The 27265-nt window shown below is 45.3% G+C and overlaps 1 protein-coding gene across 1 annotated transcript; it reads right to left on the reverse strand.

Annotated features, from left to right (window-relative positions):
- On the reverse strand, positions 1-25354 carry CREG2 (cellular repressor of E1A stimulated genes 2). Its single transcript, XM_006133183.4, has 4 exons — positions 24857-25354; positions 21218-21387; positions 1891-2004; positions 1-257 (listed from the first exon to the last, which is right to left on the reverse strand). Exons 1-4 carry the CDS (start codon positions 25307-25309, stop codon positions 110-112), a joined length of 885 nt encoding a protein of 294 aa, XP_006133245.2. The 5' UTR covers positions 25310-25354; the 3' UTR covers positions 1-109.
- Positions 25355-27265: the final 1911 nt, after the last annotated feature.

Consider the following 27265-nt stretch of genomic DNA (forward strand, 5'->3'; position numbering starts at 1 on the left):
ATTTGAATGGGTTTGAAAAAAAATCACTGTAAAATACCCATTCAACAACATAGTATTGGGGAAAAATTGCAAAACAAATATGAAAACTGTGAAGATATTTTAAACCCAATCACTCTTTATTTGGAACTGTTTTGAAATACTCTTCCACTGAAATAGTGGAAACTCCTCCATACCAGTTCTGAAGCCAGACATGCTCAATGTTCATTTTCATGAAGAACCATTCGTAGCTACGAGGCCACTTCCTCATACCTGGGTGCCTGAAAAGACAAAGAATTACAAAAAGGTAGCCAAAATGCATGTCTGGTAGACTTATTTCTTCAATGCAGTAGTTGCTGGCCTTCTTGGGCAACAAGATTGATTTACCTGAGTAAAACCTAGACTGTACCAGACAGCATCATTGACCTATGTTCTCCCTCACTTTTCTGAAGTTAGACAAGTGAACCGCTTCCTGTATGTGAATGACCTTGCACAAGCAACTGACTTCAGGGAAAACAGAAGCCGGTGATACCGCTTAGCTTCTAATTCTTAGTTCAGTGATTAAAACACTTACCTGAGATATGAAAGGACTGGGTTCAATTCCCTCCTCCATCTGATGGGGAGAAAAGATTTGAACAGAGATCTCTAGCCAGTGGGCTAAAAGTTGCAAGGTGGTGATGGCAGCACTGTCACCTCACTGCAAGTCTACGTCTACACTGCAGGCTTCTTGCACAAGAACTGTTTTGCGGAAGAGTTCTTGCGCAAAAGGTCTTGCGCAAGAGCGTGTCCCTACTGCCATGTGTGTTTGCACAAGAGCATCCATGGCAGTGTGGATGCTCTCTTGCGCAAGAAAACTCTGATGGCCATTTTAGCCATAGGGGTTTCTTGCACAAGAGGACTTATTTCTCGTGGGGAGAGGAATAACTCTTGCGCAAGAAACCTTCTTTTCCGGCGCTTTACTGTAAATTTACCGTATTTGCGCAAGAACACGTGTGCAGTGTAGATGCTCCACAAGTTTTTGCACAAGAAAAGCTGTTCTTGCGCAAAAAGCCTGCAGTGTAGACGTAGCCCAAGAGTTTGACTGGGACTAATCCAGTAGGTCAGGGTGGGCAATAAACATTGTACAATTTGTTTGGTTAGCCCCTGGTGGGCCTCTGGCACTTTGTTTACCTGTATCATGGCCATACACAGTTCCTACTGGCCACAGATCACTATTCCTGGCTAATGAGAGTTGTGGGGAGTGTTGCACACCAGGACACTGCTTCTCACAGATGTCTGTGGGTGGGGATCGGGAAAGAGGTGGGGTGGGACCTGTGGTGAGGGGGTTGCTCCAGGTTCCGTGTCCTTCCCGCTGCCCCCCGCCCCGGGATGGCTTTGTAGCGCTGTCAGCCCTGGTGCACCAGGTGGCATGGTCAGGGCACAAGCACGTGGGTAAGTCCCGGGGGGATGATTGGGAAGAGCATCAGGGGGTGCTGAATAAGGGGCAGCAGATGGAGAGCAGGGAATGTTGGATAGGAACAGCGGCTGTTGGGGGTGGTTGGGGAGCAGTCAAAGATGGGGAGCAGGGGAATTAGATAGGAAGCAGGAGCTCCCAGGAGGACAGGAAGCTGGGGGGTTTAGATGAGGATGGGGAATGGTCAGGAGCAGGGGTCAGATAAGAGGTGGGGCCTTGGTCACGCCTGGCTGTTTATGGCAGCACAGCCTTCCCCAGCCTTCTCTACCAGCCCTCCATACAATTTTTGAACCCTGAGATGACTCTCAGGCCAAAAAGTTTGCCCATCCCTGTTCATCAGCCTACTAAGTAAAGAGCAGGCCTGTTACTTGTGGGATCCTCAATCACAACAACCAACCCACTTACAATTTATTCATCTCAAAATTGTAGGTATTATTATATTACATAAATGTCATACAGACCTAGAAAACATTGCTTGCTTGGCAAATTCCATTTCCTCTGGAGGTACCATGACCATCTGTCCTGTTAGAGTCACTCTGGCACACCTTGGATCCTCAGGATCTATTATATTTTTTCTGCACACAGAGAAATTCATATATAATAGCTTGTTTTTTTCCAGCAGAGATCTTTAAGAAGCTATGAATATTGGCTACATACCATACTCTGGGTGAATATGAGCTCATGCAAGTATAATACTCTAATCACAGAGCCTGATTCTGTAAATCTTTGTTCACATGAGTAGTGCTATTCCATGGGATTGTTCACATGGGTGAGGAGTACTCACATGAACAAGAACTGCAGGATCAGGGGCAAAGTTTGAAGCAAAACAGATTCATCTATTTTTTAACCAGGTTTCTTTAAATAGATTCATTAGTAGATGATGTCTTCTATCTATTCAAATTGTAATTGTTCTGGTCTTTTATGTTGGAAACTGATTTTACTATTTAACTTTTGTAGATGCTATTCTGTAGCAACAAAAATTAGCAGTAGCCATCCATGCACAGAACCAAACATAGAATTTGTGTGTAGATCAGCAAATCAATTTTAAGGTGCCTCACTCAAGCACCTTAAAGGTTACCAATTCTTGTCCACCTTTATCAAACCACTATGCACAAGATTCTGAGGAGGGTTAGTGAGATGGTTAGCATATACACAACACCTAAATTATACCAAAAATGTATGTGTATGTAACTTTAGGCCTCTTCCTCCTAGCCTTCTGCTATAGACCCACCTGTTTGTTCATTTCTACCCTAGTTATTTATTTATACACTATCACTTGATCTACACTACAGAGGAAGGTGAACTTAAGATATGCAACTCCAGCTATGTTAATTACATAGAAGGAGTCGATGTATCTTAAATTGCATTTCTTGCTGTTCACTCAGTGGGAGATCAACAGGTGCAAATGTTCCCACTGGCTCCCCTTACTCCTCATGAGGAGCAGGACTACCAGTGCTGATCGGGGCACAACTCTGAGTTCGATTTAACAGGTCTATACCAGATCTGCTAAATCCAGCACCAGAAGATCACTCTTTCACATAGCCTAGAAAACATATACAGGCAGTCCCCGGGTTACAGACAAGATAGGGACTATAGATTTGTTCTTAAGTTGAATTTGTATGTAAGTCGGAACTGGCTCCAGATTCAGCCGCTGCTGAAACTGATCAGCGGCTGACTACAGGAAGCCCTAGGCAGAGGACCAACCCGGCAGCACCCCAGCTGCTCTACCCCAGGCGTCCCGCAACAAAAGCCTGGTCTGCTGGGGGGGGCGCACTAGCTGCGCCCCCTCGCCCCCCAGCAGACCAGGGAGACCCGAGCAAAGCCGCAGAGGCCCAGAGGTCCTGCCGCCTCTGCAGCTTTGCTCCTATCTCCCTGCTGTGCTGGGGGAGTCCCCCCCAGCACAGCAGGGAGACCCGAGCAAAGCCGCACAGGCAGCGGGACCCCGCTGCCCGTGCGGCTTTGCTCCTTTGCCACGGAGCAAAGCCGCACAGGCGGCGGGGTCCCCCGCCTCTGCGGCTTTGCTCCTGTCTCCCTGCTGTGCACAGACCCTGTGCGGCTTTGCTTGGGTCTCCCTGCTGTGCTGGGGAGTCCCCCCCAGCACACCAGGGAGACCCAGAGCAGTTTTTCTCGCCCCGGAGGACGCGGTGGCAGGACCGCTGTGCTCTGGGCGGTTCCGCCGGCCACGAGCTCCGGAGCGAGAAAAGCCCCGTTTGTAAGTGTGGATCCGACATAAGTCGGAGCCGCGTAAGTCGGGGACTGCCTGTAAGCCATATCTGCACAAGGAAAAGAACAATAGTTTTGCTATTTTTTAAATAACTCTCCGTTACATTCTTAATTCATTCAAATTAGGGGGGCTCTTTACTGCTCTTCAGCTGTATGCTTGTACTGTAATGGCATTTAAAATAAATTACAGGCATAGCTATGGGACTGACATAAGAATGGCCATACTGGGTCAGACCAAAAATCCATCTAATCCATTGTCCTGTCTCTGACAGTGGCCAGTTCCAGATGTAATGGACAGAATAGAGCAACTTCGAGTGATCCAGTCTCTGTCATCCAGTCCCAGCGTCTGTCAGTTGTAGGGTGAGGAAGACCTGGAGCATTAGCTTGCATCTTTGAGCATCTTGGTTCTCTGTTACATTGGTAGAAATGAGGAGTAACTCCACTGCTAGTGAAATAATTAACAAAAACCCCACATTGTAAGGGCCTAATTGCATGAGAAGTTGTCTGGCTTCAACTTGCATTGGATTCACCAACAGTTGAAATGCACAGCACCTCACATTGTTGGATCCTACGTGACAGCTTTATCAGGTCCAAAGATTAACATTAAGAACCAGGCATTGCAGTTGCTGTATTCAGTGTTTTAACTTGAAGAAAGAAACTGCAGTAAATTAAGTCTGAGCTGCTTGCAGTTTTTCTCATAGATCTTGACTTGAACTCACTAGCCCCAACTGTATATGCAATTTGCATATTACTTTTTTCCTTTCAATTCTGCGTATATTTCTGTTGCATGCAGGAAACATATGGGAGTATTCCTGCAGCTAATTTAACACCTCAAATACTCCACAGACGGTAATGAAAAACTGTGTAGCCTCTTGGATAAAGTGTCTGCTTTTATACATAGGGCCAAGAACTTAAATATGCCAGGAAATATAATGAACTGATGCTCAGCTGTGCCCAATAAGCATTAGGCACAGCTGACCGCATGAGCTGAAAAGGTACAAAATGTGGTTCTCTTACCTCCAAGATGGCTTTCTATCATCCCCTGGAGTTTAGAGCAGCCTCAGGGGTCCTAAGAAACTATTATGCTCATTGAGATCAATGAGCACCTTGGCCATGTCTCTTCCCTCACCTTCTGCATTCAGTGGGGAAAAGAAGTGAGACTAGAGTTGGGGCTGGGATCCATCTAGGGTTTGTTTGTTTGTTAATTTAACATTGGTTTATTTAAAAAAATCTAGAAATCTATAAATTTTCCAGCAACAATTTTTAGTACAAATTAAGGAACTCATATTACTTTGAGCACCTGGAAATCTATATTCCCCTGACCAGATTCTGCATTCGGCTATGCCAAAGTAAATCCACTGAAGTCAGCATAAATCTACTGAAGTCAGACAATTTACACTGCATAACTGCAGTTCGTCTAGTCTTTGACCGTTTGTGTTTAACCTTAAGAATGCATTAGCATTGTCTTATTAGTTATTAATCTTTTTAATAAGATTAGTTTGAAAAATAAGCAAAAGGAATTTTTAACACACAAATAATGTACCTTAAATTAGTAAGCTTTTTTCCATCTGCACGCAAATGACTGTTTCTTCATTACATGCCCATCAAGTATTGAAATGGGAGTAAAACAATCGAACAGTCGATAAGAGCAAATTAGTTTAGAAGGGGATTTGTTTGGTATAGCTTAATTATTTGTTGCAAATTTCTTACATGTAGAAATAAATATAAAATTATATTCTTTTTAACTGGAAGGTTAGATTTCACAGGATGGAGGGCGGTGAGAGATTTGAGTTAACCATGTGAGTTATAATAAACAGCTATCAGAGACCATGTTAGGTCCCTCTTGCTAACTCTTTTAGAATGGAAGAGAAATGTGTACATAAAACAATCAAATAATTATATCTACATTTTTAGTACTGGCCTACTTCAAGAGATATGTACCTCAGTATCTAGAATGTTTGAGCTTGTACTTTCTCCTTGACATTTTCCTTTGTTTCCACTGTTGTGCTTATTTTCACACAAGACGACAAGACTATTACTTTTTGGAATGGTTTCTCCAAACTAAAGTTTGTATATTTCAATATTCAGATTAAGGGGGTAGAATCTTTTTGCTGGCAAATTAGCAAGCAAATTTTATGCAAAGATTAAATTGGACAAAATACTGGAAAAGCTGAAGAAGGACAGTGACACATCTGAACTTGGTACACTATGTTGTTATACTGCTGGCATGGCTTTTATCACCAGCTTTTATCTTGCTTTTCCATTTCATAACAGTTAACTTTGTATCCTACTCTTACATTGGCACTGGTATTTTTATCTAACACAAAGGTTTAATGTTTTGAAAGAAATTTACTTTTTGCATTTCCTTTGGTGTAGCATTCCCCTCACAATGTGCTTTTTTTTTCTTTCCAAACCCACATACAACCACTAAGTGTAGCTAACACAGTTCCATTGCCCCAGTTCTGAGCCTCCCACTATAGAAAAGATGTGGATGCATTGGAGAGGGTCAAGCAGAGGGCAACCAAAATGATTAGAGAGCTGTAGCACATGACCTATGAGGAGCGACTGAGGCTATGTCTACACTGTAGCCTTCTTGTGGAAAGCTTATGCAAATGAAGTTCAGCATGGAATATCACCGCGCTTCATTTGAATAATTAATGAGCAGCTGTTTTTGCGCAAGAGGCCTTTGCGCAAAAAAGAGCGGTATAGACGGCTCCTTTTTGTGCAAAACCCTCCTCTTGCGCAAGAGCCATTCTTCTTGCGCAAGAGGGGGTTTTTGTGCAAAAAGGAGCCGTCTACATGGCTCTTTTTTGCACAAAAGCCTCTTGCACAAAAATGGCTGCTCATTAATTATGCAAATGAAGTATGGCAATATTCCATGCCAAGGTTAATTTGCATAAGCTTTTCCACAAGAAAGCTACAGTGTAGACCTAGCCTGAGAAGTTTGGGTTTGTTTAGTCCAGAAGAGAAGAGTGAGGAGGGATTTGATAGCAGCCTTCAACTTCCTGAAGGGAGGTTCCAAAGAGGACGGAGAAAGGCTGTTCACAGCAGTGACAGATGGCAGAACAAGGAGCAAAGGTCTCAAGTTACAGTGCGAGAGGTCTAGGTTGGATATTGGGAAAAACTATTTCACTAGGAGGGTGGTGAAGTACTGGAATGGGTTACCTAGGGAGGTGGTGGAATCTCTATCTCTAGAGGTTTTTAAGTCTCAGCTTGACAAAGCCCTGGCTGGGTTGATTTAGTTGGGATTGGTCCTGCCTTGGGCAAGGGGCTGGACTTGATGACCTCCTGAGGTCTCTTCCAGCTCTATGATTCTGTGATTGCTAATGCGAATAGGTCCTGTGTTTTCAGTGTGTTATTAGTACAGCTGATGTATATCTGGGACTTGCTGCCCAGAAACTGCGTGATGTACAAAGTGAGCCCAGTGGCCTCTCTTCATTGAGAAACTCCTAGTGCACATCCCTGGATATATAGTTATACATTTACTAATGATTTCTTGACTTCTATATAAAAACATACACATTCAGTCCTCACTCCTCAGGTCCACCTTAGCTTTGTGTGGCACAGGATGGAGAGGGAAGGTAAAAATAATTCTATGTTTGTGATTCAGAGGTCCATTGGATACATGGTACACAGCTATATGTCAGTAACTTTTTAGGACTCACACACTAAATCTTACACACTGGTTTCATGATATATACACAAAAAGTGGCATATACTGTATCAGTGAAAACTAATCATAAACTGGTCAACAGAATTCTAGCACAATGTGTTTAATGGATGTGTACAAAGAGTTGTAAGTATGCACCATAATTATGGTGTCAAAATGTATTTGACAAGCAATGCATAAGCCCAGTTTGCCTTAGACAAAGGAATGTGTATTTTCTTGTCTGACCAGCCTCATCATCAGGCAAAGACAATGACGGTCCATTTAATAAAAGGAAAACAAAGCCATCAAATTAATGAGCGAGGGAAGATAGCCTCTTACCAGAGTAAGTCTGAACCTGAACTGACAAGCAACTGAATCAACTGATTTTATGTAGTATTATTGTATTATAAAAGTGTATCAAGAAAGATGTTTTAGGAAAGCCTCTGACACACTGGTGATCAATATAATTGTGAAATGTAGAGTATAATACAACATGGTGCATTTTGGCTACTAAATACCAGCATTTCTCAACCAGAGTTTCAGGGTTCCCTGGGTGGGCCAGGAGCAGGCTTCAGGGGTCGACCAAGCAGGGCTAGCATTAGAGTCAGTGGGGTTCAGGGCAGAAAGCTGCAGCCCTATTGCCCAGGTAGGGTTGCCAGATAGTTTCAGAAAAAATACTGAACAACAACAAAAAAGACCCCTAGAGTTGTTCAAACAAACAAACAAACAAACAAACAAACAAACAAACAAACAAACAAACAAACAGTGTGACCCCTTTAAGAAATGTGTGCTGAGGCTTTTTGGCCCTAACAGGTTGTCAGCAGCCACCCGCCATCTTGCCTCCCTGCGCGGGGCCGGACAGCTCCCCTGTGGAACCCGGTAAGCTCTAGGATTGCCAGGCTGCCTCCGTATTGAGCGGAACAGCCCAGGATTTTCACCTCCTGTGCAGGAAAAAATCAGAAAGTACCAGACATTTTAGGTGTCCGGTATCTTCTGATTTTTTTTTACCGGACAGGAGGCGAAAATAACGGACTGTCCAGTTCAATACCAGACACCTGGCAACCCTATGCCCAGGACTAAAGCCAAAGCTTGAGCAACCTAGCTGCGCAGGGCTCCTAGTGGAGTGGCATCCCAGAGGGTTGCCCTGATTGCTATCCCCTAATGCTGCACGTGGCTTTCATACACATTAAAGTAGTTGTTGTGGCACAGTTGAAAGGGGAGAGAACCTCCATCACTGGAGGGCAGGGATAAAAATGGTCAGAGCTCTTGAAATCACAGAACATTGGATCCTTCACCAAGGGGGCTAAAGTCTCTCAAAACTGGGTATTGGTGAGAAATCTGCTTAGGCACAGATTATAACATGCTAAGTTTCAGTCTTAGAAGTGTATTTTTATTTTTATTTGTATTCCTTATACTTGGAATCTCTTAAATTTAGGACTTTTTGTTTAATAAACTTGTTTTCCTTTTACATAAACCAATTCAGTGCTGTGATGGAAATAATAGTGTTTATCATATTACCCTTAAATTAATGAGTTGCACTGTAATGTCCTTTTAAAGGAACAACATACTTACTAACTTCTGTGAGTGTAATCAGTAAGAGGGCTGGATACTGCATGGAGCTGTCTCTGGGGAATTTGGGAGTTGGGGGGGCAGAATTTGTTACCTGGGAGGAAAGGCTGGGCTGGATAGAGTCCTGAAGAGTTTGCTGGCCACGCAGACAAACTGGTGTGTCAGGGAGCTGTCACCCATCTTAATAGTAGCAATGTTCTCCCTTGTTGAGGTTGAGAGGGATTACACAGTACTTCACAACTTTGGGAATGTAAGCACATTGTCACACTGGCAGACCAATTTGGAGAAATTTGGGATGGAGGGGGTTTTGTAGTCACTCAGTAAAATAACAGGGCAACAGAAGACAGGCTGCAACCTGCATGTTTGTATGAGGGTATGTCTACACTAGAAAGTTAGTTCGAACTAACGGACGTTAGTTCGAACTAACTTTCCTAGGCGCTACACTAGCGCTCCGTTAGTTTGAACTTAATTCGAACTAACGGAGCGCTTAGTTCGAACTAGGTAAACCTCATTTTACGAGGACTAACGCCTAGTTCGAACTAGCTAGTTCGAACTAAGGGCTGTGTAGCCCTTTAGTTCGAACTAGTGGGAGGCTAAGGCTTCCCAGGTTTCCCTGGTGGCCACTCTGGCCAACACCAGGGAAACTCTAATGCCCCCCTCCCGGCCCCGGAGCCCTTAAAGGGCCACGGGCTGGCTACTCACTTTGTGCCAGTTGCAAGGCTGCAAGCACCCGAGCCTGCACAGCCTGCACCTGCCACACAATGAGCCAGCCATCCGAGGGCTCCCAGCCCTCCACTGCTCCCCAGGACCAGCCTGGCGGCTCCCGGGAGCCTGCCTGGGGGCGCAAAAGGCGGGCGCCCGCCTGGTCAAGTGCGGAGATCGTGGACCTCATCGAGGTTTGGGGGGAAGCCTCCAATGTCCACGATCTCCGCACTAGCCACCGGAACGCGGCCGTCTACGGACGCATGGCTGCCAGTCTGGCCACCAGGGGCCACCAGCGCAGCCGGGAGCAGGTGCGCTGCAAAATAAAGGACTTGCGGCAGTCCTACTCCCGGGCCTGCCTGCCAGGGGCCGACCCGGAGGCCTGCCCCCACTTCCATGCCCTGGACCGCATCCTGGGGCCTCATGCCGTCCCTGCCCCCCGGGACGTGATTGACCCCGGGGCAGAGGGACCGCTCCTGGAGACAGAGGAGGAGGAAGAGGGCTCTGAGAGCCAGGAGCCTGCCGCCAGCCTGCCCAGGACCTGGGACCCCCGAGGCACACCACAGAGCCGCTCGCCTGCATCGTCAGAGGCCGCGGAGGCGTCCACCTGTGAGTACCCTCGTGTTCCCCTTATGTGTACGGGGGGCTGGGGCGAGAGGGAGCCCCGGGACCGTGCGCCTGGGCCTTGCCCACCACGGAGCAGCAGCTGGGGATCCTGCAGGGGCCCTGGCCTTGCAGAGGGGAGCTGGGTTTCACACACCTGGGCCCCTGGGGAAATTGACCGCTGGTCTTCTTGCACCACAGCTGCAGCACCTGGGCCTGTAGGGTGCACCACACCGCCTGCAGCAGCCGCCCGCGCCCGGGCAAGCAGGACAGCCAGGAACCAGGAGGACTACCAGAGGCGGCATCTCCGGTTCCTGGACTGACAGCTCCGTCTCCAGGACCACTGGGTCCAGGAGGACCTCAGGCTGCGCCGGAGGAGTCTGGAGGCCCTGGAGGAGCAGGGCCGTGCCCTGCGAGGCCACCTCCAGAGCCTGCTGGACCGCTTTCCATTTCCTCCTCCCCCTGCTCCCCCTCTTGCTCTCCCTCTTGCTCCTCCTGCTCCTCCTGCTTCCGCTCCTGCTTCCTCCACACCCCCTGTCCCCTCTGCCCCCCCCTCCACAACCATTCCCCACCGACGCCCCCGGACCCGCAGTGTGGCGAGACGGGAGAGGCAGCCGGACTCCCACCCCTGAGCTTTCCTTTCCCTTCCTCCCTTCCCTCCCCTCCCCTTCCAGCTCCCTCGTCCCAGGTTTCCCCCTCCCTTCTCCCACCTTCATTCCTCCCTCCCCCCACCCCAGTTCTGTGAAATAAACAGATGTTTTTGTTTGAAAAACAGGTGTCTTTATTTGACAGTAGGTAGGGAGGGGAAAGGGGAAGGGGGGGGTAGGGTGGAAGAAGGCCCCAGTGGGGCATGCAGGGAGAGGTCAGTCCTCCTCCTCCTCCACCTGGAAGCTCTCCCGCAGGGCTTCCCGGATCCGGATGGCCCCCCGCTGGGCTTCCCGGATGGCGGCAGTGCGGGGCTGACCGTAGTGTCCAGCCATGCGGTCAGCCTCAGCCATCCAGGCTGGCAGGAAAGCCTCCCCCTTCCGTTCACACAAATTGTGGAGCACACAACATGCCGCCACCACGGGAGGGATGTTGTGCTCGGCCAGGTCCAGACGGGTGAGGAGGCATCGAAAGCGGGCTTTCAGTCGCCCGAAAGCCCCCTCCACCACGATGCGGGCCCTGGTCAGCTTGGCATTGAAGGCCTGGCGGGAGGGATTGAGGTGCCCCGTGTAGGGCTTCATGAGCCACGGCTGCAGTGGGTAGGCGGCATCCCCCACCAGGCAGACGGGCATGTCCACGTCCCCGACCCTGATGTGGCGGTCGGGGAAGAAGGTCCCGTCCTGCAGCCGCTGGCACACGGAGGAGTTGCGGTACACCTGGGCGTCGTGTGCTTTGCCGGACCAGCCCACATTTATGTCTGTGAACTGTCCCCGGTGGTCACACACGGCCTGCAGGATGACGGAGAAGTACCCCTTTCTGTTGACGTACCGGGACGCCTGGTGTTCCGGGGCACGGATGGGGATGTGCGTCCCGTCGATGGCCCCCCCGCAGTTGGGGAAGCCGAGGGCGCCGAATCCCCAGATGACGGCGTCCGGGTCGGCGAGGCGGACCATCCTGCGGAGCAGCACCCGGTTGATGGCCTTGACCACCTGCGGAGAGAGACACAGCAAAGCGCCAGTCAGTGGGGCGCCCGGGTGGCTGGGAGCGTGCGTGTCCTGGCAGTGCCCCGCGCCCCACTCCCGGAAGCAACCCCCCTGGCGGCGTGTAGTACGGCCGGGACAGCCCGACCCCTCCGGTGCGGGGCGCTTTCGCCTCCTCCCGCCCCCCCTTTGTCCCTGGGGCGGCCCATCCCCTCCTCGCAGCCTCCCTCCCCCCCGGCTCGGTGGCCGACGAGCGCTGTACCTGCATGAGCACCGCTCCGACGGTGGATCTCCCCACGCCGAACTGGTTCCCGACAGATCGGTAGCTGTCCGGCGTGGAGAGCTTCCATAGGGCGATGGCCACCCGCTTCTGGAGGGGGATGGCGGGTCTCATGCGAGTGTCCCTTCTTTGCAGGGCAGGGGCGAGCCACTCGCAGAGCTCCAGGAAGGTGTCCCTCCTCATCCTGAAGTTCTGGGTCCACTGTCGGTCGTCCCAGCGCTCCAGGACGATGCGGTCCCACCAGTCGCTGCTGGTGTCCAGACGCCAGATGCGGCGGGGCACGCCAGTGCCAGGGCGCTGCCGCGGCTCCTCCACGGCCCCCAGGGCGGCCAGGCGGAGAGGCAGGGGGCTGACGTTCCCCAGGTGGTGCCAGGCAGCCTCGAGCCATTGCTGGCAGGCTTGCAGCAGCAAGTCCAGAACGTGCACCAGAAGGTGCAGGGCGAGCCGTGGCTCCATGTTGCCACCTGCGGCGGTCCCCCCCGAAGGGAAGCACCGACACAGATGGGCACAGAGACCGACGCTTTGCTGTCCCTCGGCGAGGTTGGCAAGCAAGCAGGAAAAGCTGAGAACCGGCTGTCCAGGGGGGTCCCTTTAAGCACGAGCCTCAGATAGCCTCAGACAGCAGCCACACAAAGCAACTGCTGACCTGATTCCCTGCCAGAACCGGTTTCAGCTGCCCTTAAATGCCCCCCTGCGTCCAATCAGTGTGGACGCGCTAGTTCGAACTAGTTTTTAGTTCTAGATGCGTTAGTTCGAACTAGCTTAGTTCGAATTAACTAATTCGAACTAAGTTAGTTCGAACTAGCGCTGTAGTGTAGACGTATCCAGAGAGAGGTTATGTCGGGGCTGTGAGCCACAGCAGCACAGCACTGAAAGTACCCAGAGTTGCAGAGCAGGCAGTGACATAACCCCTCCATGGTCTGGGTTGAACCCCAAAGTGTCACAACATCATCCTTGGGAAAGGAGACAAAGGAATCAAGATGGATACAATTTATATAAAAAGATACACACCTTGCTAAAGAGATTCAACAAAGCCTGTCTAAAAGGGAATCAGAGAGAGCTTGCACATTCTATTAGAGCCACATGATTGCTAGTGTGCACATTGTTTTAGATAGGTTATTTCAGATATTCATCAGGCTTGAGAAGAGGAAAAAAATTATTTCCCCAGTTTTTCTGCTTCTGGTGGGCAAACCGTACATTCAACACTTGATTCTGATCAGTCAATTTGTTGTTTATGTTAAGCATGTAGAAGAGAGCTGCATACAAAAGCATTCACTTCATTCTAGTCCTGCAGAAAGAAGCCATGCTATCTCCTTTAAGCACTAAAAGAAGCTGTCACTTTTGAACAGCATATAGCAAAAATCATATATGGATGAAATAGCTAAGAGTTTCACCGTGCTCTGAGATGCACACCAGTATTTTCATTGTCCATTCATTTCGCTGCATTCCATTTTCAGCCATGTTGGATCATGGTTCAAAAATGACTCAGAGTAAAGAGTGCCACCTGTGTTATTTACTTGTACAAGAGCACACCCCGCATTAATCCCTGCTGTGATCTCCTGAGGTTTCATTGGACAATTCCCATCCAAAAATTAACTAGGTCCAGATCTGACTAACTCATAGTGGCATGGCTATACTGACACCCAATAAAACAGAGCCACTGTTGGGGGTAAATTACAAAGTTGAGTGCCCTGCTCCCACTGATTATGTTCTGTCTCTTACACCCAGACATTCAGCTCTAGTGACTCAGGGTGTTTTTTTTAATATTGTTAGTCACTTCCACTTGATGCCAACAGGCCATCATTGAGGTGAGGCCCACAGGGTTAATTTCTACATAGGATATCTATTCTACACCATAGGATTTTATTTTCTAAAGTTTATAGCAGGAAATGTTATGCCATCATATAATTACTACAGTTGTGTATTGAAACACACTGCACTTTGATGTTATATTTAGAAAAGCACACTTTATGAGCCTTATATATGCCATCATAATTCAACACTGAAGGATCTAAAATAAAGTGTATGTATTAGCATTACTAATCTGTGTGGTATGAGCATTGGACAAAATCTCTATTGAAAGCAAAGTTCATAATCTGAAAAGCTGCTGCTAGTTGTTGGCTTGATATTGCACGGTATTACAGTCCTGCCTTCCCCCTGATTTGGACAAACAGAATGTTCTTTCTCATTCTTCCTTCAAAGCCTGCAAAGATATTTAAAAGGCATCTTTATTTTAGATGTGAAGTCTTTCATTTTAGACAGTCCCAAGGTTAAAGAAAAGTATTTAAAAATGGCTTTTTTGTATTGAATTGATCCCTGTGTTTGATTGTATGCCCATTTTAGTTTGGTTTACATCACTCCACAGTTCCTAGAAGAACTTCCTCCCTAGACAGTTTTTCTGACAATTTAAGTGCTCTTGGTGTGCTTAGCTGTCTTTGTTCATATAAATAGCGAATTTCTGTGGCTGAACTGCTAATTATGGTACGTAACCTATCGCTTAAATCAGCCTTTGTACCAGACGACTGGAGAATAGCTAATGTAACACCAATTAAAAAAAAAACCTTTCAGAAGTGATTCTTGAAATTATAGTTTGGGAAACCTAACTTCAGTAGCAGGAAAGTTTCCTGAAACTATAGCAAAAAACAGAATTCTCAGTTACATAGATGAAAACAGCATGTTGAAGAAGAGTCAACAGAGTATTTAAAATGGAAATCAGACCTCACTAATCTACTGGAATTCTTTGAGGGTGTCAACAAACATTGAGAAAAGGGTGACAGTGACATTGGATTTTCAGAAAGCTTTGGTAAGATTCCTCACTAAAAACTCTTAAACAAAGTAAGCAATCATGGTGTTAGAAGGGAACAGTTTAGATATGTATTTGGTTGAAACGGTTGCCATTTTGTTGGGATCACTATCTTGGATTGGCAAAAGGACAACCTGTCCTCCCTCTTGGTGCCCCTTCTCCTTCAGGCTTTTGGTGTTCTTTTTCCAGTTTGGCACTAGAACGGGGGAATGGGTGGGAACATGGAGTTGTTTTAGCATCTGGAATGTATATAGGGGAGTGTCTGTCACTGTGAGAGAGGGCTCTGTGTCTCTGGATACTGTGCAAGCAGGACATCTCAGTGAGGTGCAGAGACCTTCCCACAGAGAACCAGTCTTGCTTATGGACAGGGTCCATAAGCAGGGAGGATCCTTTATCTGCACTCACAACAGCAGTACACCTTCCACATGGAGAATGGTGAATCAAGAACAAGAGACTTCGGACCAAGGGAAGTCCACTTACCTGTCCGGAATCTCCTGGAATCCAGCTCCTGGCATTCCTGCGTCCTCGCCTATGTCATCCCAGTATCTACAGGACATGGTATAGTCCTTCCCTATATTTTTGGCCTCCCATTGTAAAAGTTTGGGCTTTGGGGTTCACCCCCCATGGGAACATCTGTACTCAGATCCAAGATATTATCATATGATTGCAGGGAGTCCTAGTTTATTTGTTATATTGCTCCCAATAAGATCTTGTGTTTCTATCTCACCTGCCTGCATCTGAAATACACTACATACCAATGATGGATGCAGAGTGGGGCGGGTACGATACTGCAGATAGCCCATCATCTGATAAATAAATCATAGATCAAACTGTTTTGGGCTAACAATGGGATAAGAGAAAAGGTCCTCTCATAGATCAGTAACTAGCTAAAAGGTAGATAAATAAATAAAATGGGAATAAATAATGGGGTTTCAAAGTGGAAAGAGGTAAACTGTGGGGTGTCCAAGGATCTGTATTGTGAGCAGTACTGTCTGACATATTCATAAATTATCTGGAAAACAGGGTAAACCATGAGGTGGCAAAGTTTTCAAGCAAGTTAAGTCTAAAGCTGACTATGAAGAGTTATAAAAGGATCTCACAACATAAGTGACTGATCAAATAAATGGCAGATGAAATTCAATGCTGATAAATGCAAAATTATGCACACTGAAAAACATAATTCCAATTATACATCCAAAATGATGGGGTCTAAATTAGATGTTCTCACTCAAGAAAGTGATCTTGGCATCACTGTGGATAATTCTCTGAAAACATCTGCTCAATGCACAGTGGCCATCAAAAAGCTAACAGAAAATTAGGAAAAGGATTGATAATGAGACAGAAAATATCACGTCTCTATGTCTCTGCAAAAACAACGAGAAGTCCTGTGGCACCTTATAGACTAACAGATTTATTGGAGCATAAGCTTTCCTGGGGAAAGACCCACTTCATCAGATGCATGTCAGTGGGTCTTTGCCGACAAAAGCTTATGCTCCAATAAATCTGTTAGTCTATAACGTGACACAGGACTTCTCGTTGTTTTTGCAGATTGAGACTAACACGGCTACCCCTCTGATCTATGTCTCTGGAGCACCTACATTTTGAATACTGCATGCAGTTTTGGTTGCACCATTTAAAAAAGATATAGTAGAAAAACTATGGAGTGGGGCAACAAAAATGGCTAGGGTGTAGAACAGCTTCTATGTGAATAAAGATTAGAAAGAATGTACTGTTTAGTGTAGAAAGATGACTAAGAGAAGATATGATGAGGTCTATAAGATCATGAATGGTGAGGAGAAAGTGAATAGGGAAATATTATTTTCCCCTTTACAGAGCAAAAGAACCAGGCATCATCCAATTACATTAATAGGTAGCAGATTTAAAAACATCATAAAGGTACTTCTTCACATAACACACAGTCAAATTGTAGAATTCATTGCAAGATGTTGTGAAGACCAAAATATATCTGGGTTCCAAAAAGAAGTAGATAAGTTCATGGAGGATCGGTCCATCACTGGTTATTAAGAAAGGTGGTCAGGAACTCAACCCCATGCTCTGTGTGTCCCTAAACCTTTGACATCCAGAAGCTGACAGAGGACTAGATGACAAGGGACGGATTACTCAATAATTGTTAGGTTCTGTTCATTCCCTCTGCAGTATCTGATACCAGCCACTTCCAGAAGACAGGATATTGAGCTAGATGGACCACTCATTTGAACTGGGATGGGTCTTAAGAATTACATGATTAAAGTAGTGAATGTTGTGTGATACAGCTATACAGGCTGCCCCCGACTTGCAACGTGATTGGTTCCTGGGATAGTGTCGCAAGTCGGGGGTGTTGTAACTCGAACCCACATTTACGATAGGTGCCATGAGCCATCGTAAATGCGGGCCAATGACATAAGCCGGGGGTTTTCAGCCCCTTCCGCACTTAAAAAAATGGTCATAAGTGCAGGGGGTTGCAACTTGGGCCATCATAAGGCAGAGGTTTCCTGTAGCCAATTTTATAGTAATAGTCAATAACACTCTGAAAAGAAGACCACAGCATTAGGTAAGTTTCCGTAAACACAGAGAAAGAAACAGACCATGGTGTACTAGACAGCAATTTTCTACAATGCTTATTTAAGTATAACAGAAAAAGAAAACAATAATTTGAGCTATATTGTGTGTGCTGCGTGGTGATGATAATAGGTTTCATATTTAACTTTCTAATTTAGTAGTTATGCGTTTGCTGGATAGATCTTTAAATATGGATTTAGCAGTAACAGTTACTGAAGTGTTTATCCTGAATGTGCTTTAAAGAGGAACAACATAAATACTAGAGAAGCAAAGATGCTGCTGTGTCACAAAGTTAGGATCTGAATCTAAACTCCTGCAAAGTTCAGAAGTGTTGGATTGAGGGTTTCTGTGCAGCTCCATCCATAGCAAACACATTTGCCTTTCACTTAGCTTTTACAGTTTGTCTTACTGTACAACCGGTCCCTGAGTTGTGAATGGTCGACTTACGACTGTTCTCAGTTAGGACCAAAGCTGTAGTAAATGGCAGACCCCGAGTTATGAACGCGATCCGCGCTTACGAACAGCGCGGTCACATGTAACTCTATGGGATCCGACTTACAATCAAACCGAGTTAGGACCAATTGCTTGGTCCATAACCGATTCGTAAGTCGGGAAGAGGCTGTATTTACTAATTGTCAGGTACTTACACCAAAATCAGGGTTTGCCTGAATGTGTACTGCTTAATTTGTGGCATTCCATTCCTTTTCATGTTAACAGACTGTGACCTCACAAATACAGGATTATGCGGATCAAACAGAAGGCTTGTTCAAATACCAGCATCTGACATAATAGTAAAAGGAAACAAAAACCGTATTTGACCTAGAAAACTGTTTTTCGTCAGAATTTTCTTTTCTGCTACTTTAGAAGGTCAGTATTAGGCCTTGCTGCTGGATACACCTTTGCATGTGCTTAACTTGACTTCTGTGGCACTACTCACATGCTTACATGTTTGCAATATCAAGGCAAACGTGAGATCTGTTATTTGGCTAAGGAAGCAAAGTGGGCTGAGCAGCTCACAGGTAAGTCTTAATTTAAAACAATGGTATTTTGGGTTTGTTTTGTGCTTCTTAATCTAAGGCCCAATACTGCTCCCACTGAATGCTGTGGGAACAGGATTGGGCCCCTTTTCTGGAGCGTGTGCTATTATATACCAGGTCTCAGAGGGGTAGCCGCGATAGTCTATAACTTTAAAAACACCGAGCAGTTCTGTGGTACCTTAGGGTATGTCTACACTACCCCCCTAGTTCGAACTAGGGGGGGTAATGTAGTCATACGGAGTTGCAAATGAAGCCCGGGATTTGAATTTCCCGGGCTTCATTTGCATAAAGCCGGCCGGCGCCATTTTTAAATGCCGGCTAGTTCGGACCCCGTGCCACCCGGCTAGACGCAGCACGGACTAGCTAGTTCGGATTAGGCTTCCTAATCCGAACTAGCTGTACGCCTCATGGAAGCCTAATCCGAACTAGCTAGTCCGTGCCGCGTGTAGCCGCGCGGCACGGGGTCCGAACTAGCCGGCATTTAAAAATGGCGCCGGCCGGCTTTATGCAAATGAAGCCCGGGAAATTCAAATCCCGGGCTTCATTTGCAACTCCGTATGACTACATTACCCCCCCAGTTCGAACTACGGGGGTAGTGTAGACATACCCTTAGAGACTAACAAATATATTATATCATGAGCTTTTGTGGGTAAAACCCACTTCATCAGATGAGTTCGAGTGGAAATTATAGAGTTCAGGGTATATATAACAGCAAAAGCAGTTACCTGTCAATTGTAGGTCCAGTATTAATTAAACTAATTGAATCAGGCTGGATGTGTCCTATTCATAGCTTTAGATGTGTAAGTCCATTTTATTCTATGAATAGCTTTTTTGCCATTTAATTTTTCTTTCCTCTTTTCCCCTCTGACAGATCTCCTTCAGAATAACACCCACCCTTCAACTGGCATCCTCTGAAGCAGTGGTTCCCAAACTTTTCGGCATCATGCCCCCTTTTTGATTTTTGAAAAACCCTCACGCCCCTTCCCTCCCAACAGCAAAACTTGTTGAGCAAAAAGAAAAAAGGAACTGACCGGGCAGCAAAACTTGATGGGGCGGGAGGGCCTCGCGCCCTTCCCCCGCCCCCGGAATTTCTTCACATCCCCCAGTTTGGGAACCCATGCTCTGAAGGTACTTTTTAATGCTATTCCATGGACTGGCCAGCAGGGAATGCTCTAAAAGCAATGCAGCCCATATCCTTCTGGGAAGTGGAAATCTTTTCACAAATGATGAGGTATCTAATCACAATATCACAATATACTGCTATTAGCCCCTACTAGGTTGGTTCCATTTTCCTTATTCTTGCATGACTAGAAATGTTGTTGCTATTATTAAGTGTGGGTTTTTGAAAGTCTCTTTCCAACTGAATAAATGTAACACTGTGAAATCAGTAAATTAGATACAAGTCTGACATGTGAACACACATCATCTGATACTCATTAGATATAAAAAAATCTATTAAAAGGCCAACTATATTTTGTTTCTAAAGCCAGAGATGTATTTTTTGTAGAGTAACTCAGAAATATTCCTTAGCAGAGTGCCAACTGTTCCTAAGAGTTTTGATTAATTTAAAGTTTTCTTTAGTTTTTATGACTGTCTTGGGGTATGTATATGCCAGGGGTTGGTAAATACTGGCCTGTAGGCCGGATCTGGTTCCCCAGGGTTAGTCCCTGGCAGGCCATAGCCTCTATATTTACCTGTGCCTCCTCAGGAACAGGTGATTGCAGCTCCTGTGGCTACGGATCACCATTTCTGGCCAATGGAAGCTGCAGGAAGTGGTGTCCCAGTCCACGCCACTTCCCGTAGCTCCCATTGGCCGGGAACAGTGAACCACAGCTAATGGGAGCTGCAATTGCAATTATGAGCTGCTGCCATTTTACTGCCCACCCTTGGTATATACTCTACTAGAATTCTGCATGCAGACAAGCAAAAGGACCAATTTCATTGCTGGCATAGGTGAGCATAACCTTTCTCATGGAATCCACTATTTGTTTAGCTTTTTGTATAAATGTTCCTTAGCTCTAAAATGAATGATACCCTTAACTGAGACTATTTCCGTGTAAGATACTGAATATGAAAAACACCATACCATTACTCTCAGTATTTCACTAGCAGTGGAGAGAAACTTGGAGCTGACACACATTGTAGGCCATGTTGCATTATTAGATCTTGCTTCTGAAATGGAGAGTGGGCAGTAGGGAAGAAAACTCCCTTCATATAAAACAATCCACCCACTTAAAACTTTGCACTGAGAAAAGGAGGCCCTAAGCTTTTGATGATACTTTTGATGATACCTTTGTGGGTAGTGCTGGGTGGTGTAAGGTCACAGAGACACTTCTGCTGCACAGATACTGCTCTGCTGTTTACACGTCAGCGTCCATATATCACACACAGTAGAAGAACTTGGAATGCCAGGTCAGAAGGGCCTATGGAATGAGAGTCTCCCCAATAGCACTATCAATGCAAGAGTTAGTACTAGAGGACACAGGAGAGCATATTGCAGACAGCAAGGGAGGGCCCAGGTATCCTGTAATTCTTAGTTGTGGAATTGGCCCTGAAAGCTCCCCCCCAGAGGCAAATCTACGCAGCAGTATCCAAGCTATTACTTATTTTAATATCCAGCTTTTAGGCAGGTTACGAAAACTTTAGAAACATGAACTGAATGTAAACCAATGCAGGGGTATCTTTGTGCGTTTGAAGACAATACTAAGCAACAGGTTGGATAAACAGACTGCTGGTACCTGCAGAAATCTCCTTCTGCCTCTGGCAATGTCAGTGATGCCCTGGAGTTCTTCATCAGATCAGTCACAGTGTTGTCCTTTGAAGTCACATAAAAGAAAGGTATTCCAGTGCTGTTATTGACGGGCCCATCACTGAGCAGTAAACAATTTCCAAAAGGTATACCCTGGATCTGAGAAAATTAACACAATCAGTTCTTTAAAACTTTGCACTCAGACATTGTACACAAAGATGGGGACTTACTTACCCAAGGTCAGTAGAAGAAATGGGAATAGAACCTGTTCTTCTGACTCACAGTTTTCATTCTCACTGCTAGACCACATTGTTTTCTAAATTAGGTTTATTTATCATATTGCTATGGCAACAAATCTCTCTCTTTCTTCCCCCCACCCTTGCCCATGGTGATATGGAGAATTCCTTTTCTTTACTTTGTCAGCCATTAAAAAGAAACTAGCAAGTACAAACACATGTATGCATTAAAATACAATCATGAAAGCATCTACCCTAGAGGGCACTGATATCTTTTCTTGGGAATCTAAAAGGATTCATAATCCAATTCAGATTTTGATTCAGTCTCATTTTGGCCCTCTCTGCACTAAGCTTTTAACCTTGCTTTGAAATATGGCCACACTGGCTGGCCAAACTATAGTAGGATGGTCTCAGAGACGTGTTTGTAACTTTAAAAAAAAGAGTAGTCCTGTAGCATCTTAACAGATTAACTATATATCAATCAATCACACTACAATTGACAGTTTCCCCTCTCCTTTTTTTGTTATAAATTTGGAGGTTCCCCCTTTTTTCTCCACTCTTTTTCTCCACTCATCTGAGGAAATGGTGCTTGCCCATGAAAGCTCATGATACTATATTATATAGTATAATATAATACTATATATATTGTTAGCCTCGAAGGTGCTTCAGTACAATTCATTGTTTTATAGTAGGATGGAACCATTTTAGTTAGAACTATGTTTAAAGTTGGACTAAATTTAACCATAGTTCCAGAGAGCTCAGCATAGATGGGGCCTATACAGGCCATCCAATTCCCAAAAAGCAGCAAAACTTCCACTAACATGTATGAGCATAGGAGCAGGCCCTAATGGGCCAGTTTTTCAAAAGTTGGCACTCCCTTCCCCTGACTTGCACAACCACAGTGGATATTCCATGTGCAACAAACTGAACTTACTTTCGGAAGGGTGACCCTGTGTTTGTAGCTCTATTACTGATGAATGACGAAAGATATATTTCCCTTTGACATGTGATAATTGTACCATGTCACTCATCCCATTAGAATCACAGCAGCAGATCTAGACCTGGTATTAGGCTTTTTGTTGTTGTTTTGTTTTGTTTTTATTTTTAATATGTCTTCAGGTTGTAATTTTAAATGGCCAATCCGATATTAGAGATTAAAAATAACAATCAATATATTAACTCAATTCAGTGTAACAGGTTTTTGTAACAAAACTAAGTTAAATATGAGCAGTTACTGAAAAACCATGGGTGATACCAACCTGGATCACATGCTTTCCATTGTTTAATGTTTGTACATGTTTAATGTTTCAATGTTTATATACAGTCTGTACTGCAAATTATAAGGAATATTTTTATGCAGACACATAACTGGGAAACCAAACACTCTCAATAAGATTTATAAAATAAAAAATAGCAGCTATCAATAGCACTAGAAATTTCAATCATTTAGGTTTGAGTCTTTCATATTTGTTTAAGTGTACATTTCACAGTCAAAAAAGAACTGTGGGCCGAGTCCACATAATTCATAATTCACAGCAAAGACATCATGCCCATGAATTACAAGTTTTATTATATGTTCATTTTTGGTATTACTTATGTATTATAATTACATACAGCAAACTGCACATATTGTATTAAGGTTGTAATTCCATCAAAGGTTTCTGATGAGAGTGTAAACCATAACAGCTAAGATCATATGATTTAGTCGCATATTTGAAACCCTAAAATGGAATGTGAGACTTCAAGTGTGTAGTACAACTGGGAATATTTTATTAATTATATTTTTTTCTAGCTTCTGATGCTTTGCATTTCACAAACTGCCAGGCAGCTGTTTCTTTAATAAGTCTTTCCAGAAGCTTTATTGCCTGTTAACTTTTACTTTTTTAAATTTAACTAAAAAAATTAATCCCTTTTCTGCAGACATTTTAACAGAGAATTAATATTAAACTCACTTTTTTATATGTCAACATTATTGAAAGCTAGATACTATTCAAAACCTTCTTTTTTAAAGAGAGTAAATTTGCAGCTGGAAAAATAAGGGTCCAGATTCTGCACTGTTGACCATCTGCTCAGCATCATACTACTGACAAAATGGCTCTGAAGTGGGTACAGATGGTCAAGGTAGGATCACTCCCATCAGTGGTGTAGTTAGGAATGTAAGTTTGGCTGGATTGCAAATTATTACAGATGGGTAATATTCCACCCACATATTTCCTTCCAGACATGGCTTTGGTTTTGACAGGCCAAAGTCTTTTTAAAAATTGCCAGTTTGCTAGGATGCAGCACTTAAAAAAAAAATCCAATTATAAATTTACTTGAACTGTGCATTGAACTGGCCCAACATGGGCAGAGGAAGCTGGTGTTTGATACCAGAGCCCCGTGAAGCCAGCTCAACATGGACAGAGGGAGCCAGGCTCTGTGCCTGGATCCCCACAGAGCCATCCTGACCTGTTCAGGAGGAGTTGGACTCTGATCCTGGAGCTTCACAGAGGCTGGTTAATGTCAGAGAAGGAATCAGGATCTAGTCCCAGATCCCCCTGGAGACAGCCTGATATGGGCAGAGCGAGCCATATTTGGGTCCTACCATATGCTAAGTGGATTGGCTGCAGCCGGCCTGTGGCTATACCATTGACTCCCATACAGGTATATCGTCAAATGGCCTATAATTAGTGCTGCAGCTTCTATCCTCACCCCTAGTGTGGAGAGTGCAGCGAAGCAAAAGGGGTGTTGCTGCTCTGCCGTTATATCCTGCTGATCCCTAGGGCTGCTGTTATAGCAGGCTTTAGGCTGCTGTATATTATGCTGGGGAACCAGCTGGGCACACAGCCAGCCCAGGTTTGGGGAGACACAAAGACATCATTCCATGCTGTAGTGCGTGCTCCTTGGCTTCAACAGAGATTCTGGCCCAATGTTTTTCCTCTTCTTTTTCTGCACCTTGCCAGGTGGTGCTGTTCTTTAGCATCTCTCTTCTACTGTGCTGTGAGCAGGATTTCTAATCCTAGAAATCTTTTGCAGAGAAGCAAAGCTGTGAATAATGCCTAAAAATGTTACACTAGCACTGTATTTTTACAGAGTGATTAAATAATATTACTGACAGCTTTTATCATCTGCGTATTTTGTAGCTGATATCAGTAGAACAGTAAATATTTTCTGCATAACACTGCTGGGATGCCATTATGTAGTCTTGCATTATAATAAATTGCTAATACCAGTAAAGAATTTAGCTAATGTATATAATAAATGCTTTTGCAAAATAGATTATTTACTGACTTTTACAGAACTGTAAAATACAAGCAAGCAATGTGCAAGCCCCTTCCCACTGTTAGTGGATAAATAAGCCTAGTATTCAAAGAGAAATTTCAATGTCTAGCAGAGGATGTGACTTACAGTACCTTTTCCTGGGTGGACTCGGTAGCCAAGAAGCCCCAGCTGTTATAATGGGTCAGGAAACGGGCAGTTCTGATTGCCTGCTCCTGAGGAGTGATGCTCTCTGTCCCTTTGATACTCTCTCTCCTGTAGGAAAACATCCTAGAAGGAGAGGAGATTTCCTTGGATCTCCCAGCCACTGGCCTTGACCTCATTTCAACATCTTCTTTGTAAACAGAGGCTGGGTAGCTCTGCTTCCAGATGCTAGTCGTGTCTTCCAGAAGTGCAGGGAGAGCTTCCTCGTTTGAGGAGCTGTCCAATTCTTCCTCCACCTCATTGGTAACTGACCACGAAACAGAGTTGACTATCACGTACCCCAATGCAGGAGACATCATCACACTGCACCACAGAATGCAGGAAAACCAGGATATTGATGTAGTCCTTTTCCTCAGCTGTATTTGACAGCAGCACACAGACATTTTGTAATAAACACTCCAGGCTAAGATCCACACTGAACCTTGCAAAGCCTGAACCTTTGGAATGATAACAGCACCCTCCTGTGGTGAAAACTGGCTGAGAGATGGATTAGATTCAGTTTACACTCTTGCTCAAGCATCAACAGTCTATATAATATCCCTGCATAGAAACTCAAACTTGCCACCTAGAACAGAGGGTTTTTTCTGGCATAGGTATTCCTCACTCTACGAGGAAAAACACCTTTTTGCGAAAGAGCTCTTTTGCAAAAGACATGTGTGGATGGGGAAGAGGGTTTTTTTGCGCAAAAAGAGGAAAGAGAAAAAAGCACAGGTGCCCTGATGGCCATTCTGTGCATAGCAAACAGAGCTTACTTTCGAGAGTGTCCATACAGTCTGGATGCTCTCTTTCGCAAAAGCACATTGCTTTTTCAATGTGCTTTTGTAGCGTGGATGCATTCTTGCACAAGAAGTTTTTGCGGACGATCTCTTCCGATAAAAGCTTCTTGCGCAAGAAGCTTGCAGTCTAGATGTAGCCCATAACTCCTTTCCCACTATGTTCTTCTAAACTGATCTGTTGGATAGCTGTGAAAGAAATAATATTTATATAATTAATCTAAAGATTTAAAAAACTAATTTAGTCCCATCATGCAGTAGTGTTTGCCAGAGCTCCACACACATTTTCTGCTAGTATATGTTAACTGAATAGTAAGATATTTTTATGGAAAAGTTAAAATGTCAGGCTATCTGCCTATCCTCCTCACTTTTGAGTTTCCTCCCAATGGCTGAGCTGAGAACCACTTGGAGGCAGATGAAAGAAATTTCCAAAAGTGGAAAAAGGGAACATCAGGGGACCTCCAATCAAGTATCCTTCTCCTGCCTCCCAATTTCTTTCAATAGTGAATTACATTCTACATGGCGGGATCAACTTCCTGGCATAGGGGCTAGAATTAGGGCTTTGGGAGGTGCTGCAGCACCTCATGGCTTGAAGTGGTTTCCATTATATAGAGCAGGCCTGGGCAAAATACGGCCTGCGGACCAGATAAGGCCCGCCAAGCCACCGGATCCGGGCAGACTCCCCTAATTGTCCCGCAGCCCACTCAGAAAAGCAGCTATAAGGCCATTTCTCTCTAAAATCTGTGAGCCTGGAGGGGAGGAGAGAGGCTTCAGGTGTAACTCCTGTCCCCAGCACAATCCCATTGGCCAGCTGCCTGTATGAATAATAGGCAGCACACAAAGCACCATGCCCCTCTCCCCTCTGGCTCAATTATTCACACTAGCACATGGCTAAGAAACCTTTTAAGCTCTGTAAGCATTTACCTCTGCAGGCAGGCAGGCAGGCTGTTTGGGCTGCTGGCTGGTAAGTCTCCAGGTGAGAGCCTGCCTCTGGCACCCAGGCCCTTTCTTCCCCAACCCTCTACCCCCCACACTCAACACCCATACCCTCTGCCCCCCTCCTGCACCCATACCCCTTCCCCAGATCTGGCACTCTAATCCCCTGCCTCAGACCACAATCCCCTCCTATTCTAGGTTACAACCCAAACTCCCACACCCCAGTCCCCTCCCCTAGGTCACAAACCAAACCTGTGCACCCCAGTCCCCTGCCCTAGGTCACAACTGCCTCCCTTACCCAAACTCCATCCCAAACCCCACTTTTCCTCCTGCACCCCAATCACATCCCAAGCTCCCTTCTGCACTCAGTCTCCATCCCAGACCCACCTCCTCCATTAATATCATGGAAGAGTGCATCCCTCGACCACTTTCTAAAATCTTGGACTGCCCCCCCCATCAAAAATGATTGCCCACCCCTGATATAGAGTGTTTACAGTTTGGTTCAATGGCTTTCAGCACCCCTCCCTGTACAAGTTGTTCCAGCACTCCTGTTTCCTGTAGTAATGCTTCTTGAAACTATTGAAGCCACTAATTCCCAAGTGTTGCCCACATCACAGCTAATCGGTCTCC

The sequence above is a fragment of the Pelodiscus sinensis genome, chromosome 1, assembly GCF_049634645.1.
Source record: "Pelodiscus sinensis isolate JC-2024 chromosome 1, ASM4963464v1, whole genome shotgun sequence".
Lineage (NCBI taxonomy): Eukaryota > Metazoa > Chordata > Testudines > Trionychidae > Pelodiscus > Pelodiscus sinensis.

Excerpts from the sequence above, each read along its gene's own strand:
- CREG2 (XM_006133183.4), bottom strand. The coding sequence starts at position 25,309 with ATGTCTGTGTGCTGCTGTCAAATACAGCTGAGGAAAAGGACTACATCA. Across the intron at positions 21,388-24,856 it reads CCGAGTCCACCCAGGAAAAG|ATCCAGGGTATACCTTTTGG; the intron begins GTACTGTAAGTC and ends TAATTTTCTCAG. Across the intron at positions 258-1,890 it reads AAGCAAGCAATGTTTTCTAG|GCACCCAGGTATGAGGAAGT; the intron begins GTCTGTATGACA and ends TTGTCTTTTCAG.